The 17,381-nt window shown below is 48.4% G+C and overlaps 1 protein-coding gene across 4 annotated transcripts in view; it reads right to left on the bottom strand.

The window, feature by feature from the left end:
* The window catches only part of TRABD2A (TraB domain containing 2A), a 91,233-nt gene extending 76,741 nt beyond the window's left edge, over positions 1–14,492 (bottom strand). For all 4 annotated transcript variants that reach the window (XM_087741944.1, XM_087741942.1, XM_087741941.1 and 1 more), the window contains exons 1-2: positions 14,344–14,492; positions 6,642–7,202 (exon numbers count right to left, since the gene is read on the bottom strand). In XM_087741944.1, coding sequence (XP_087598070.1) covers positions 6,642–7,202; positions 14,344–14,448 — 666 coding nt within the window. In that variant the 5' untranslated portion in view covers positions 14,449–14,492. The remainder of the gene's footprint in view (positions 1–6,641; positions 7,203–14,343) is intronic.
* Between the last annotated feature and the right edge of the window lie 2,889 nt (positions 14,493–17,381).

The raw sequence follows: 17,381 nt of genomic DNA on the forward strand, positions 1-17,381 counted from the left end.
TGCAGAGGTGCCATGTAATCTGGATCTCTTTAAAACAAAGATCGTTTGCTGTCTTGCAGTTCATCCTGGCCACGGAGCAGACAGGGACTGGACCACAACAAGAAGGGTAACACTCTCTCTTTCTTGGGAAGCACTGAGAGTAAAAAGGACTTTGAATCCCCCAAGCGTGAGCTCTCAGAAAACCACTGTGCCTGAATGAGCCACAGAGAAACTCAGATGCATAAACAAGGAAAGATGAGGACAGTGACAATACCACTGTGCCAAGCACACACGTGACAGCCGCAACGCAAAACAGGTACTGCTAGGCCTGGGAAGAGCTGAGGGAACAGTTAACACATAGAAAATGTGCCTGCTGGGAAGAGCTCAACAGGTTCCCTTTGTGTCATTTAACATGAAGAATATTAAAGGACAAACTGATTATAGTTACAGTACCCGCACAAGGTAGAGAAAGTTGATAGCAGAGGCTCTTTGGTGGAATACAAACCCTCACAAAATCAAACAGCTGAAAGCTGAAGCTGGGCTATATTCTCAGTCTGAATGTGTCTGGGTTTGTTGAAGAAAACAAAAAATTAGTCTTTGGAACCACTGCCATGGGACAGAAACCCTGTCACTGGGATGCAGGAGCCAAGTGGGATCCCCGTGGACTTGGCAATCCAGTCTGGGCCAAAAAGGAACCATCCTACAGCTGCTGGATGGGAGGGTGACAGCAGCACAGTCCAGTTCTTAGATCAGAAAGGAAGTTGTCTTCTACAACTCTGCAGGCATGTGCCTTTAGGTTGTCCAGACCGGTTGCAACCTTGCTGTTCAAGAGAAAAGCTGCAGCTACAGTACCACACTTTGGGTTTAGTAATGGGCAATAAGTAGTGATCCCTCAGAATCAGCTGTCAGATGCAGCCACAGCATCAGGCCACCATGACCGATCACCACAAGTCTGAACCAAGACCTGAGAATGGGCAGACCAAAGCTTACCACAGGGGCACCTGACTGCCTGACCAGCTGAACGAGCCAAGCCCACATCCCTTCCCTGTTCCACATGCCTCACTGTAGTTTGAGTTGCTCCAAAAAGCATGCAGCCCAGACCTTCTGTGTGCTCCCCTGAGTGGCTTCCGATGCCCAGGACCCCTCTCGGCCCACTGAGAGGGCTACACTCCTCTGCAGCAACAGTACTCTCACCCAAAGCTGGAGGATCTCAAGTGTCATGCAGTGTGTCTCCCAACCAGCCCACCAGCCTAGGCAGAGGAGGGCAGAATAACCCAGTCACAAGCATTCTCAGAGCAGTATACACAACTCATCGCCCAGCCTTCACTAACTGGGAAAAAAGGAAAATGTATTGGCATGCTCACACTGTAACACTGTGAGCCAGCCACAGGCAAGGGGCCATCCGTGGGAGCCGTGAGGAGAGACAAAACCACATTTACTGCCTGACATCTTCTGTTTCTGCTGTGTAATATGCTGAGCAAAGGGCATTTTTAATGGGAAAATCCAGCTAGTTGATAGGCAGGCAGAGTGCAAACACAAGGAGCTTATAATGGCACATGTGCCCAGTGCAAACTGGTGCCACAGCAAAATCCGCAGATTGGGATTTCAAAGCCCTAAGTCTCTACCCTTCTGAATGCAGAGACAGCAGATCAGCAACTGAATTGCCCTTTTACTCTCAGGGAGAGAAGAACCCTGAACTCCACAGGTAGTTATTAAGATCTTAATTAAACTCAATTATGACAATAGAAATGCGAAGCCTGAGTTATTTTTGTTCTCACCAGCCAGCCCATTCCCCATCCCTGATGTCTAGACCTGAAGGCTGTAGGTGTGTCTACACACAAACTGAAAACAAAAACAAATCTAGGCCACAGACTACAGCAGCCGAAGATGCAAATAGGATCAATTCAGTTGTTTCAGCTCTAGTTCATGTGCAGAAAACCCTGATGTTCCATCACCTGAGGAGGGAGGGCTGTTCCTCACACACACATCTTGAAGTTACACCCTCAGGGCAGAAGATGCAATCAGGTTACCGCAAGTAGTGTCCCGTCCAACTTGTTCAGCGATGAGTGCTCTGCTCCTCTGTCAGGTCTTTCATCAAGCAACTGCTCTTCACTTTCTTCCAAGTTTGGATCTGAACTGTTCCTTGCAGATCTCCCACCATGTGCCTCTCTTTGCTCTTCCCTTCTCTGAGGTTCTCTGTTACTGCTGTTTTCAAAGGTGAACCTGAACCAGGGTCTCATGAATGGAAACACTGCCAGATCTGAACTCATCACCCCAGAAATTAAAGGCGAACATTACAACTGATCAACTCAACGTAGCAAAACAAGCCCTTTGTTTGATATGAGGAGACTAGCACAGTTCTCTCCAATTTCGTATCATATCTTTTGGGCCAAATTTCAAGCCATCACTGCTGTTTCTCTAACATCCTTAGAAAGGGAAAAAAACAAACCAACCAACTCCCTCCTCCACACATAACAAGGCAGTGGTGTCTTGGCTTCCTACATTCCCCACAGATGTGGACTGTTCCTAAATGACAGTTTTATACCAGGGGCTATGAAGGGTGGCCCTTTCACCCAAGTAGATACATAGATTAAGCAAGAAACATGATGTTGCTGTTACGTCAGGAGGCTTCTATTTGCTAAGCAGGAATCTACAGCTCTCACAGGGTCATGTTAGTGGTCCAGAACTCGGAAGAGCTGGGAACCCTTTGGAGAAAAGCAGGAATCTCTCAGCACTTTGTTCCTTGCCGAGGTTGCTCTTTGAGTAGAGACATGAACAATTAATGTCCTAATTAATGCAAAATGATCAACCCCAGAAGCTTTTGCTTCATTTTCTATCTGCAACTAACTGTATGAGGAAGTGGCTGAAAGATGCCAAAGACAAGGCTTTCAAGTGCTCAGTCCCAGAGCTGGTGCCAGGATTTCAGGAGCAGTCAGTCCTTAGTGGCCCCCTGCTTTCCACTACCACTTAAGCAGCTTTGAAGCCTACTCTTGAAGATGTAGCCATGTATGCAGGTAGGAACAGAGTGCTGTGGCAAGGCCTGGACACAGGAAAGCCATGTGGGGAAAACAATTCTCAAATCAAGAACAGCTAACAGGTAGGGTCTTCCATCAAGTGTGCCAAGCCTGGACAAGCCAAAATGGCCAGGGTCTTGGCTAGGAAGTGGCGACGGCCGGACAGTTTACATGCTTTAGCCTCAGTCCCACGCAGAGGGTAGACACAAATCCAAACTTCTTGTGTTCAAGCTCAAACCGATATGTGTTAGAAACACAGCCCGGACACCACCTAAGTGTGCCAAAACACAGCCTAGTTACAAGTGCATGGCATGGTATGGGCCAAGGCCAGTTCATTTTCTGAGCGAATATCAAACTGATGTTCATGACACTACAGCTGAGGCCAAGAGCAAAGCTGCACAGGCTTTAGGCTGGAGCACTAACACCTCCAATCCAGCAAACATGTAAGCACATGCATAACTTGAAAGGAACAGCTGGGAGGTCTGAGGGACTGACTGCAGTGCTGGAAGACAGCAGTGGCAGACCATGTATACCTACAAAGCCTTTTGTCTTCTAGAAGCACAGATGCTGCTAGGAATGAGACCTGCATCCTTACAGGGTATTGCAACAAGAGAGGCACTACCATGAAAGAAGGTGGAGTGGGAGAAAAATGTCTCTAAGACAAACTAGGATAGAAAGAGCATGACACATGAAAATAAACACCATGGCCCTGTCATGGAGACAGACTAATCTTTCCATACTCCCTGAAACTGCATAGATCTTGGAACAAGACAGAGGGATTGAGGAGGCAGTAAAGCATTTCACAGATTGTGTACACATCATTATGTACCATATAGAAATGATACTTTTATGGCCCGGCTATGTGGGCAGCCAGCCTGAGTTGAGCAAGAACAGAGATATTTGATAGGTAAAATAAGAGAGCCATAAAACAGAAGATAAAGAGGGAACTGGAACAAATATAGCCAAAGAAAAAGAGCACCGTGACAGGCAGTGTTAGCTGTTGTATGTGTAGGGATTTTTGTTTATTTTATTTTTTTCCTCTCTCTCTCCTCACAAGGAGGAGAAGGAAGTCTCTAGCTTGGGTCTGTCTGCACTTTGTAGTTACTAAGCATTGTGCAACCCCACGGAGTCAAGCAATGACAAACTGTTCAGACCTTCACCTGCAATAACATACCCACACCAACTAGCCTTGTCCGACAGTATGGATCAAAAGAGGGACCTAGCTAATAACAACATATTGCTTGTAAGTGGCCTGGGAGTCCTCCTCACCAGGTACTACAACCTGTAAGTGGAAGAAAGAGCAAATCCTACCCAGAAACATACACTAGCAGCACTGAACTTGCTTCTCTGCCAAGTAAATCATCTCTCTCTGACTCTGCTGCAACAAGAAAGCATTTCTTGCAAGGATCAGATCATTCCTTATGGTTTTGTGTCCCCATTTTCCCCAGTGGAAGTCTGCAAGTTGTCCCTGTGCTTTCGCTCATTTGAAAGGCAGACACAGAAGTGGTCTGATGCTGGCGGTTCCCAGACAGCAGCACAATACCAAAGGAAATAATTTTCAAAGAGCCTATTTTAAAGCCTTTGTTTGGTGTATATTAAACACGTAATTAACTCAACTGCCTGAACAAACTGAGAAGAAACTTCTGAAATCAAAGATTTACAGAATTGCCAACCATGAGAGTTCACAAGTCAGGTTCTGACACAACCACGAAATTGGCTTAGAAACACAAAAACCATCTGCCGCTGGTTCTCCTTTTCCTTGAGCTGTCTGTACTGGAAATCTAGTAGTGGGGAGAAGTGAGGGTGTGAATTTGTGCTCCCACAAGGGACAGCGTGCTCCTTCCCCCCAGAAGTGAGCAGGTGTGGGACGAGCAGCAGCTTGCATGATGCACATCTCCACCCACAGTGAGGGAATCACGGGCTGTGATTTTCCTGACTAGAGCTAAGTTTCTTCTGCAGTTCTGGTTAGCCTGACCCCCTCCCACAATAAATGTCACCAGGTTGGGCAACTCGGGATGTTGCAGCTCTGTGTCCCCACCCCATGCAGCTTCCCAGCTCACATGGTATTTATTGCACCTACAAAACAGCACAGCAACTCTTTGAAGAAAGCTGCGTGAAGGCCTAAAGTGTCAACAGTTGCACGAGCTTAAAAGGGACATGATTTGTAACCTATATTTTTCAGCCTCCCTACCGCTGTCTTACAAGGCAGCGGAGAAAGCACATGCATGCCCCACCCCCTCTCCCCTTCATGTTAAACCAAAGGGGCAGCGTCAGCAAAAGAAAAACACAGGCAATAATGTTAATAAAGCCTCGACCAGATAAGAGGTGGAGGAGATGGGACTTCCCAGGCCATTCCTAGGGCGGCTGTGAGCAAACACCAACAACACAAGTATTCAAAGTACAGCTAAGCAAAAGACTGGAGATGCAAATGAGGCTGCCCAGCTCCAAACAAGGAAAGAGAGGAGTGCAGGTGCCCTGCCTGCAGTTAAGTACTGCACAAGCAATGCACCCTGGGCTGCTGTGCTACTCCCTGCCCTGTGGCCCCCCACCAAGATTGGCCAGGGTAGCAGCACTTCTGGTATCTGCCCCGAACTGCCGCCCCTGCTCTTGCTGGGCTGCACCTCCCCTTCTGCTCCTTCCCTTCCAGCACAGGAAACTGCATCAGTGATGGTCCCAAATTCAAAACTCCCCAGCCCCATGACCAAAGGTCCTCTCACCTTGGATTACCACAGCATGCTGCAACAGCAGGTCTCACTTATTCCTAAGCAAACACCACTTCCTCTCGACAAACTAGCACCTCCCTGCAGCAAAGGTACCAGAAGCCAGAGAGCAACCTTATGCCTGCTTGTGATCCCACCAGGCAGGCAGAGACAGTGACAGACACTGCTCCTTGGTGTATTTAGTTCAGAGAGGAGAGCCCACGACCACCCCATCCAACACATGGACAACACAGAGGTCATTCTGCTTGCCTGGTGTGACACTGCCTGAACAATGGTGCTAAACTCCAGCTGGTTTGCAAACACAAAGACATTTGCACAAAGGCCTGCACTAGCCTGTGGAGCTAGCTCCCTGCAGGAAGCTGTGCTGTGCAGACCCTCAACCTGGTCTCAAAGGAAGGAAAAAAAATAAAACCAAAAAGCACTTTTCCCAATGCAAAGCACGGGCTGCTATTTCTGAGGGCACTGAGAGATCCACTGGGATACTTTTCCAACTAGCAGTTACTTCTTATCTTTACTCAAAGTGCCCCTGCTTCCTCAAAGTGATCACACCTTTCTTCTTAACTAGCTATTACAAAAGCAAGTTTAGACAGTGAGCACCGGCCTGCCCCAGGCTCCTGCAGGGCAACCCAGCCAGGGTCAGAGAGCAGATATCCAAAGGTCCAGTGCCTCTTAGGGTGGAGCCTGCCCAAGGCTGCCCAGGGAAGAGGAGAGGGGTCTCCCCAGGCCAGCTCTAAATGAATTTACAACATGGCCTGAACTCCTACAGTTGGCAAACTCTCCTGAGGGCACAGGCAGAGGCATGGGCTACAGGGAGCAAACATGAGTCTCTGAGTAGAAAGTACTTACCCCATGCTCCAGCCTGTGCTCTTGCTGCTGGGATATTCAACCGAACAGCCAGCCTGGCACCCTGCACACCACTCTGTCTCACCTGGGAGAAGTTCAGCCCATTGAGCGGGTGGCACTGCTCCTCCACTTTCTCCACAGCGCCCGTTTGCTTCCTCAGCCGCTCTGCTTCCTGGGCCAGGTACAGATCCAGGACAGGCACACCTCGCGACTTAATGTCTACCTCCGTCAGAGAGTTCACCATCAGCATCACCCACACCGGCCTCTTCCGCTCCCAGTTCCCAGCAATGGCATTGAAGAGGTAGTCTGCGTACAGCCCTTTGCCTCGCTGGTCTGGGGTCATCCAGGACGGCATCATGAGCTTGACATACTCCAGGTGCTGCTTGAGCCGGCGGTAGATGTCGTGGGGCAGCACGTCCTGGAGGTTCTTCCCCTGTGGCAGGAGCTGGCAGCTGGTGAGAGCTGAGATGGTGTAGGGGTCAGTGAGGTCCAGCTCGAAGTACACAATGTGGCTCTGCTGGAAGGCCTTCTTGGAGTTCTCTGGGATGAAATCCCAGACACGCGTGTACGGGACATGGATGGTGCCAAAGAAGTAAGACGGGGGATCTCTCTTGATGGTCCACAGGAAGGAGTTCAGCTCGCTTTGCTGGGGGAGAGGGAAACACAGCTGAGTAAGTACAGACATTCAGCCTAGTTCTCATCTTTCTTAAGTAAGAGAGAAGTGCATGCAATACCTTGGAAAATAAGGGAAGAAATTCTGCAGGCCAAATGGCCTGTGGTTCCAGGGTATACTCTTCTAAACACAGAGGAGGAAAAAGCTTCTTTCTTTAGATTAGCTTTTAAAATCTCTCAAAAACCACAGCCAGGAGAAAGTCAAAATCAGACTGACTGTTCTGCTGCAAAATGTGCCTCACAGCATCCACAGGAATACCAGAGTGCAGGGCTGTGCTCAAGCCCTAAGCAATCCTGCAGGACAGGGCAGCAGATGGGGCAAAATGGGTCCTGCTTGGATCCTGCCAAGTCACTTTACACCAGCAGCAGGCATGACCTCCATCACCTACAGCATGCACCCTGCTGGTGCAGTGGTCCTTACCGGAGCAATGGACACGAACAGTTTCTATCTGTCTGTGCAGACATGAAGAGGTAGCTTTTGCTTGTCTAAGTAAGAGGACAGGCTTCCAGATGCACTCAAACATCTGGTCAGCCTTTAGCCAGCAGATAACTCTAACCTCAGCTCCAAGGCTAAGTGTGCATGTGTGCTGATCTAAGAAGCTTGCCTGACTGACAAATGCAGAACAGGATGCTTGGAGGAATTTACTGGAAGTACACTGCCTATAAATTTCTGATACTAAAGACCCACGGTCAGAAAGGTTAATCTTAGAGACTGCTCTGCAATGGCTCATCCCAGACCATCATCTCCAGCAGCTCTTTACGTCAAACCCAGGCCAGAGATCAGGCAGTACTTCAGCAAAGTGCTACCACCCATCCAGTTTACCAGCACAGACCGACAAACCAAACACACTCCAAAGAGCTCTTCAGACACTTCTGCAGCACGTTGAGAGTCTGAAAGATACCTCGACCTTGGTAGCACCATGCTACAACTCCGGAACCTACAGGACAGTCCTGGAATGCACTCATGAATTACAGACCATAAAAACTCTCCTGAACACCATAGGAAGAAGGGAGAATAAACAAGATGCAGCACTGAGAGGTAAAGAAGATACAGGGCAAAAGATGACTACAAATCTGACACAGACCCAGGAAGAACATAGGAAAATGAATATGCAAAGTAAAACAAGAGGGACAATGAGACAGCGTTCCCTCCTGTCATTAGTCAGGAGGGAAAAATGGAAGGGGACACCACTGTGGGGAGAAATGAACTGGAAGTAGTTGTCAGCCAGCAAGGAGGAAGGACCAGAAGTGTTGCTTTCTATCTACAAGCAAGCAAAAAGACAGAACAGGCACCTGGGACAGGCATGAGGTCAGGAGGTCAACACTCCTTCACTTCACACAAGTCTGATCATGTATGTGGCAGTGCACAAGAACAGCCGCGACTGCAAGGAATCATAAGGAACAAGTGGTCACCAGCCAGCTTAAAACTTCAATTCAGCTCCTGAATAAACCCAGCCAGAAGGCTCAAGCCCAGACTGACGGTACCAGGCTTTAATGTAGCCCATCAACACTGCTCCGGACTACTGCACACAGCCCAGCTAAAAACGTGTTCAGCATTGCACTCTTACCTTTTTTGCTCTGCAAATCCCCCTAGCTTTCACAACTGGAAACTGAAAGCAGAGTAATACTGCCAGCTATTAGTGGTACCACTGAGGAAATCACACAGGCACAGAGTAAATAAAGTCTTCCATTAAAGAGCCTGCAGCACATGCAGAAGAAAGCACACTAAGACCTAGCAAAACTTCTCACACAGTCCTAGAGACGAGACCTTACAAAGCAGAGTGGCTGGGCACTCTTGCTGGCACTTCCATGCCAATAGGAGCAGTCGTGAACTTGGTAACCTACCCCAAGCGCCATTCAGACCTCCCTTCTCAGAATTGCTTGGAACCAGTGTGAGGGGCCAGAGAACAGGCCTCAGTTTCCCACCATTGATGGCAAACCTCCCCAGACGCTGCAGAGCCAGTTCCTGGGCACCAGCAGTTGGATATCATCACCAGGTGATGCTACAACGGGAGCTCACAAAGCTTAATTTCCCTCCAAAAGGCAGTATTAGAGCTGTTCAGGACATGCCTCACATGCCTTTGGCATCTCCTTTTCCTTCAGGAGGGGGAGACTGCAGTCCCAGAACTTTTCTGCCTCCATGCCAGACCCCTGCAAAGAGCCCAGTACTGCTTTGCGTAAGAGGCGATGGGGCAAAGTCCTTGGTGTGCCCAAGCAGGTCTGTACCTACAGTACCTTCTGGCACTCCCATGTCCCTGTGCACCTCCTGGAGCTCACACGTATTTCACTACAGCTTCAGAGAGGGAAAACTAAGGGTACAATCTCTCCCCAAGACCATAAAAGGGAAGCCATTAAACAATGCTCTAGGTGGCTGTAAGATAGCACAGGAGCAGCACTAAGACTTGTTCAGCATCGCAGTACACGCCATCACTGGCAGCGCCTCTCTCTCACCTCACTTCCCTGAGAGCACGCAGTAGATAAAGGTGCTACAACCCTATTTTCCTTTGCAGTAGGATCCTTCTACACAGCTATTAGATCAGAAAGAAGTGCTTTAAAACCAGCATAAATTACAGTCACAGTGGTGTCCTGGAGGCTTAAGACAGTTGGGTTGTATAGCTCCAGGAATTTCACTTCCAGCAGTGTAACAACAAAAAAATCAGGTTCACATATTTCTGTCTCCACTCTCCAATTTACGGGTGGTACTCAATGCATTACTCATGATGTGAAAAACTAGGAGCAAGGGGAAAAAATGGAGGGACAGCCTAAGGAAGAGAGTGGCAGTCCTACATGAGAACACAGGTCTCCCAATTTGCTGCTGCACCAAGAACTGAGGCAGTGTCACACTACCCATGCCACACCTCTGTGCCTCAAGCTTAACCTCCCACTACGTAGTCTCAGATCAAGGTATTTCTGAATGCTCAGCACTATGGCACAGTGCCTTTTCCCCTACCTCACCTCCCCACGGTGAACAACAGCCCAGCCAAAAAACTGCTTGGAACAAAAAAGGCTTTTCCCCAGCCAGTAGGAGAATGAGGGAGAAAGAAAAGGAGCTGCTCAAGCTGACACTGTCACAGAGACAACGCACTGGGACGTATGGGATACGCTCCCTGCCATGAGACTGGGAAAGCCTCCCTTCAGGAAGGGCTGCACAGGGCACAAACTCCACTTCCCACATTGAGATGCGATGGGTGCACATAAGGCCAGACAATGCTTCCCTAAAATGAGTAGACAACAGTGTCAGGCACTGCAGATATCCTGGAAAAGCATGGTGCACATCAAGGGTTTTTCCTCAGGAGCTGAGGGAGGGTCTAGGCAGGAACAAAAAAACCTTGAAGAAAGGGAGAGTAAAGTAATGTATTGCAGATCAATAGCTGAAATCAGAGCATGCTAGTTCCATATCCCAACTGGTTGTCCACAGGTGGCACTGGAAACTCCCACGACCTCCTGCCTTCCTTCCATCTGTTTCAGCAGAACACAGGCTCTGACTGAGAGGTATTTTCGTTATCTTTCCTACAGGCTTACTTTTTTAAGATTTCAAAAAATGAAAGCCTCAGATTCTGTTCATTTTAACTACCCCTAGCAGCTTCCTTTTCCAGCAATATTTATAGGTCCACCACAGGATGCAACCTGTAGTCTTCATATACACAAATACTACTGTGTTTGTCGGACATCATACATCATTTCAGGTGAAGCAGCAATCATTCTGCTGCAAGAGTGGCGCCAAAGAGGATCAGGGAAAGTGTAATCTTCTGAGAAACTAGCTCAAATTGGGCCAAACGATGTAATGACTGTCAAAGAGTAAAATTATGGTAAACATACAAAAAATAACGTGGCAAAAAAAGGGGGAACAAAGAATGCATCTAGTGGCAGCACTCTGAACATCTAGAAGAAGAGCACGGGAATTTAAAAACCAAAAAAAATCAAGAGGGAAGGTTGTGGTGATACAGGGAATGGAGGCTCAGAGGGGAAGGAAAATTGCTGTCCAAAGACTGAGGAACTGGATGTGAACTTCAGACATGGAAAACCTACACCTGGCCTCCTTCCTTCTACATCACTTCTGCTTCTTTCCATCTTCTGTCTGTCTCATCTATGTAGACTATAGATTTTCCAGCATAAAGTGTGTAACTCGCTGTGCAGGCAGGTGCTCTGTGTGTCTTCAGTGTCTTTCAGGACCCCTAACCCTCATACTCACCACTTGGCCCCACAACCACATCTTCCAAACCTCAGCCTAGGATTGCACTGTTTCTCAATCCACAATATTCTCTTAATTTTTTTTTTGCTTGCTACAGAAGCCAGAGTATGTGGCAGCAATCTTTCACCCAGGCAGGCAGCCCTATAATCCTCCCTATATGGCTTTCTCCCTCCTTCTTATCTATCCTGCTGTCGTGTCTTGTCATGTTAATTTATACCTAATTGAGGCAGACTGTGCCTTTACTCACCACATAAAGTGCCCCATGCATCTATGGTAATGCACACAGAAATGCTAGGCACATTTTTAATAGTCATTCCCTTGAGCTTTTGCCCTCCTGCATTACTGACACTCTCAAACTCAGCTTAAGATTGTAAGCAGAACTTGCCTGGAATAAACACTGCACTGGGTACAACTATTAAAAGAACACACATTCAGTCTGTTTGCCAGAAATGAAAAATAAAAACCAAATTTTTAACTAAAAAGCCAAGGGTTGAGAGTAGGCAGATTACTTGCTCTGCTGAAGTGGATATATAGGGAAAGGTAGCTATTTAAATTAATTGGCCCTCTATCAGGAATAACACATCATAAAATACTAACCAGCTACAACCACAAGCATTCTGCTGTTAATCCCTGGATTCTGGCTTTAAATTTACCCATACACTCCAATGTTAAGCAAAAAGAAAGCACCACCAGACTACATTACTTAGTAACTGGAATATAACCCAAAAGATTCCAGCATACTTTATTTTAGATTAGATGTTTTCAAAGCCTTTCTTTTCCCTATTAAAAAAAGAATGAGGGGGTTTTACTGGTTGCAGCTTTAAGTATAATTTGGAGTGATGCTGAGAAAGCCCTCTAAAGTATTGTATGTTCATTCCTTAAAATATCAGCTTCTCTCTTTCAGGCACTGATGCACATATTTCTTTCATGACAGAAGCTTTAGGCAACTTGACAAAAAGAAGAAAGGTGTATCTGTAACCTAGAGAGGTAAGAAAAGAGTTCCCATAAAGAATTAAGATAAAAACAAACAAAAACGCTTTCCCTGATGATGCAGGGACAGGGAGGAATATTTTTTTTCCCAAGGGGTTGGTGTAAATATTCATAAGGATACACTCGACAGCTTTGCACATAAGGCAGATGCTGTCATTCCTAGTCAGTGTGGCTATCACCACTGTCGTAATGACCCTAAGAAACAACCTGCCAATACCAGAACTACAGGTGGTCTCACATTTTAATGACAGAGTAATCAGCAGATAATGATATATCATTAACACATTTCACCTCGTTTTGCTGGCAAGTCCAGTCAATGACTCCTGCGGAAAACTCCCTGCATGTCCCACCAAATCAGTGAATTACTCATTTCCACAAGACTCCTGCTACTCAGGCTCTCACAGGCTGTCCCCTTCTTTCTTCTTGCTCTCACTCTTTGCAGTAGATTCATGCCAGCCAGCTTCTGCACTTCATGCTCTCAAGGGGCAGGGGGGCACCCACTCCAGGGGCTTGACCTGGCTTTATGGCAGTGTTACGGTTAGCCACCTATAAATCCAGTTGACAAACTCAGTCCAGGCACAAACTGATAAGGCACTGTCCCCCAAGGTAGGGTTAAGCTCTGTCTAACCGAAGCTCAGGCAGGCACCTCTAGTGAGGAACACGTAGCTTGGCATACGGTTGAATCGGCAGTGCCCTAAATCCTAGGAGGAGACATCTCAGCGTCTATGGCCGCACGGGGACAGCATGCTCGGCTGGAGGCAGCAAGGCACCAAGACCAGGGGCTACAGTGCAAGTGAGAGAAAGCAGGTAGGTCACAGAGCAGACCTTCTTCATAGTTGCAAACCTTTCTCACACGTACCCTTGCATGCCTACCCTGCAGTGAGCCCACTGGGGCTTTTGCACCTCCCCAGTGCAGCAAGTCTGCACTTAGTTCTCAGGGTTTCCAGTTCCCTTAACAGCTGTGCTGGTAACCCTGCCTGGGGCAGATGATCACCAATGGTGAGACACATGTCCCAGGAACATCTCAGGTGCACAGCACCCCCCGTCAGGCTGCTGCCAGGTCCAAGCAGATGCCAACAGACAGCACGGATGGTCTGTCAACACTAACAGACACATTAACACAAAGTAAGTTTAGGAAGGCTTTTCCTACATGATTTTTGGTACTTTTATCTCAGAAGCTTCAGCAAGAACTGCTTTTTCTCGGCGTCTGATTTTTAATGGAAATGACACCCTGCTCGCAAGCTTCACACTGGCTTCACATCACCCCTAACTTGCAGCAGTGACGCTCAGCTGCACTTTGCAACCCACCGGAGCCAGGTCAGCCCATGCTGCTCCTGGTTACTACAGTCATGCTGATGAGGTTAAGAGGACGAGCAAAACCTAACACGCCGTATAACCCTGTTTCCACTTCAGGGGGACGGCCATTTGCTGGTCCGAACCTGTTCCCACCACGCCCGGCGTTCAGCAGTAAGGCAAGAAGCTACCCCCACCGAGGGATGCTGGCAGCAAATCACTCCAGCCGAGCCTGTCCGGTTGCGGGCGGCGTAGCTCGTCCTGCACAGCGCAGGCAAAAAGGTCCTGCTGGGGCTCATCCCGGTGTCTTCCTCCTCCGTCACGCTTCTCCGTCAGCACCCAGCGATAGCCGTGCTACCTAGCGCACAACCCCGAAAAAACACCTTCCCCTCCACGCCCCGCTCCCGGGCGGCCGCCGCCCGAGCTCCGCACCCCGCGCCCGCCGCCAAGCGGGCTGAGCCGCGGCCGGGGCGGCCCCGCACACCCCACCCTCTCGCCACCGCCCCCGAGGGAAAGCGACCGAAGCGGCCGCCGCGCCGTGACCCCCGCTCCGCCCGGCGCTGCCGCTAGCCCCGGCGGCCCGTGCGCTGAGCTGCGATGCCGTGGGGCGGCCGCCGGAGACCCCCGCGCCGGCGCTTACCTTTCTGCGGAGCAGGCAGGCGCCGGCGGGGCCACGGCTCTGCCGTGCTCTGGCCAGTAGGAGGAGGGAGCACTGCAGCAGGCAAAGCCAGCCGGGGTGCACCATCCCTGGTCGTTCCCAGACTTCGCAAAATTTGGGGAGAGCTTCCCTTTTCTTTTTTTTCTTCCCCCTTCCCTCTTCCCCTGCTTCCACACCTTTTTTTTTTTCTTTTTTTTTAATTCCCCCTCTCGCTTTTCCCCCCCCCCCCTTTTTTTTTGCCCGTCGACCCAATCCTGGAGCCCTCGCAGAAACGGCCCCGTCCCCTAGCCAACCTCTCCAGCCACTGCCCCCTCCTCTTAAAGGGTCCCGTGCCGGACGGGGGGAGGAAGGGGAGGGCGCGGAGCCCGCCTCACCGGGGGCGGGCGATGGGGCGGCAGCGGGGGGGTCCCCCCAGGCCTCGCCGCCGCCTGGATGAGGCAGACGACGACGGCGGCGGCGACGGCGACGGCGACGGCGGCGGCGGGGCGGGCGGGCGGCGCCGCGCATAGCGAGACCCCGGCCTGGCCCCGGGGGGCTGTCGACGGCTGCCCCCCGTGCCCCGGCAACCCCCGGCGCACCCCGCCGCGCCAGGGGCCCGCAAGAACCTAGCGCCTCCGGCCCGGCCCTGCCCCGCCTGCGCTCTGCCTTGCCGGGCCCTGCCCTTCCCTGCGTGGCCGTGCCCTGCCCTGCGTGCTTCTGCTTCCCTGCTCCTGCCTGCCCCCTGCCCAGCCTGCAGCTCTCCTGAAGTGCACATAAAATTGAATATTGTGATTCTTCCCAAGCGTCTTTATTGTCCATCAGCTTCAGATCGAGGAGCTATTACTTTTGACTTTGTGAATTAGAAGAGTGAACTTTCATAGCTCTCAAAATATTCATAATAGGATCTTCCTGATAATTTTGATATGCCATGTGTAATTCACATATAGCAAAACCATAAGCTCTTTTAGGGCTTAAGCTAAGAAAACCTTTAAAGTTAGAATACTAATTCTTCATTGCCCACTATGACGTATGGTGCTATCGCATGGTACTTTCCCTCCTGCACCATCCCCAGTTGTTTTGAAGAGTTCCAAAGCCAGAAGAACCCAAAATCTTTTGAAACCATAAAAAAAAAGACAACAGAGGTCAAATGAAGGGGAAAAAGTTAGGCCACTGTGAACTGGCATCTGCTTCTTTAAGTAGCAGAATAAGGTGCTGCTCTTAATGCAGACCTTTCTCCACAATGCATTTCTCCATATTTTCTCATCATTCAGTAACAGTATTTTTACCATTTCTGCTTTACTACTTACCATCATGCCCACTGGTCAGAGACAGTTAAGCAGCTGTTCCAAACAAATATCACTCTTAGCAGCCAGGTGTAAAACATAGCAACAACATTTTTCTGCCCTGGAATGCAGTAAGCCAGACCCACATTTGGTCCTATGTATTTCTGGGCATGGAAGCCAGCTAGCATTCATACGATACCTCGATCAAGCTACAGAGAATAAGAATAAATCTTTCATGGTGCAGAGGTGTGCTGCCAGACTCATTAGGTACCTTGTGTGTGACCATGTTTAGTTGCTTTTGGTTCTAAAGTAGCAAAATACATAACAACCCTTTCTGAAACACGCAGCTTGCAGGCATACAGGCAATGCAGATTAAGATGCTGCTTGGCTTTATTTTTGAATCGGTGGGAAACACATTCTTTGTGGTGAGCTGTTGATGGAAAATAGGGAAGAAGGAAGGACAAAGAGAATGTTTTATAGAGACTTTTGAAGTAATTTATATTTTCACTGCAACATTTCGGTAGAAAGCCACATCCTAGACCTATTAACAGAAACCTAAGAGATAAACCTAACATTTTTATTTAATAAAGTTCTGTCTGTAGAGTGGCTGGGATTTGTTTATCCCAGTCCCTTGCACAATGATTTCAACAGGACTTCAGTATGTGCTTAATTCTAAGCATGTGCTTAGGTACATTGTACATAAAGGGTAAAATGAAGCACACACTTAAATGCTTTTCTGAATCAGGGCCACATAGAGCCTGTGACCTGAGCTGTCTGGTTGGTAGTTAATTCAAGGTAACTGAAGGGGCAGGCTCCACAGCTGTGTCTCTTAAAACAGGAGAGTTTAAGTAGCTAGTTCAAGCAGTTGTCATGCACAAGCAGTTGCTAACACTCACATGCCACACTTCTAGGTGTCCCTACAGGTGGGGCAAACTAGTGACCTAGGTTGTGTGTAAAAAATAGCTACTTTTTTTTTTTTTTTTTTTTGTCAGCTGATGTTTAACTTCTGTCAGTTTCCCAGGCCATAGGAGCAGTTACATGGAAATGGCTGAGAGGCTGTCAGAGGTGTAAGTCTCCTCAAGTGGCTGTTATTGTTGACATCTGCGCAGGATTACAGTCCAAAACTCCTGCACATGCTAATCTAGGTGGCATGTGTCTGTGTGCACAGTGCACGTACAGTGCACGCACTCCTGACAGTCCGCTCCAGCTTGTGCATGTGCCTTTGCTACCTAACATTAATCCACAATGAGAAAGCAAGCCACCTCGTAAAGCCAAACACAGAGAGCCTTGAATGAAAGAAACTGCCACAAAAGAGATTTGCACAGACTTCAGGACATAATATATTCACACGCTGTTAGCAGGCAGGTCAGCTGTTATTCACCCACTATCGAACATTGTTCAGCTGATTTTGACATCAACATAGATTTTAAACACCATGAAAGTTAAGCATAAGGATTTCTTATCATTTAAAATTATGAAACCAATATCATGAAGCAGATAATAAAGCAGGTAAAGGAGCTTTCTTCATAAACTTGAGACAAAGTACTCTATCTGCATTTGAAAGGAAGTTTGCTTAGAAGGATTGATGTGAACTTCGGAGATTCAGGAACACAGAGCCCCAGTTATGCCTCTAGATAAAAAAGGTTAGTGAACTTTGTAGTATGTTACTGTATGAAAGTGTTAGGTCAGCTGGAAGGGAAATATGGGGAATATATTACAAAGTGAAGTGGTTACATGTAATTATCAAGCATAGTCAGC

Source organism: Nipponia nippon, unplaced genomic scaffold (assembly GCF_047370975.1).
Source record: "Nipponia nippon isolate SJK-2023a ecotype South Korea unplaced genomic scaffold, ASM4737097v1 scaffold_8, whole genome shotgun sequence".
Taxonomy (NCBI): Eukaryota; Metazoa; Chordata; class Aves; order Pelecaniformes; family Threskiornithidae; genus Nipponia; species Nipponia nippon.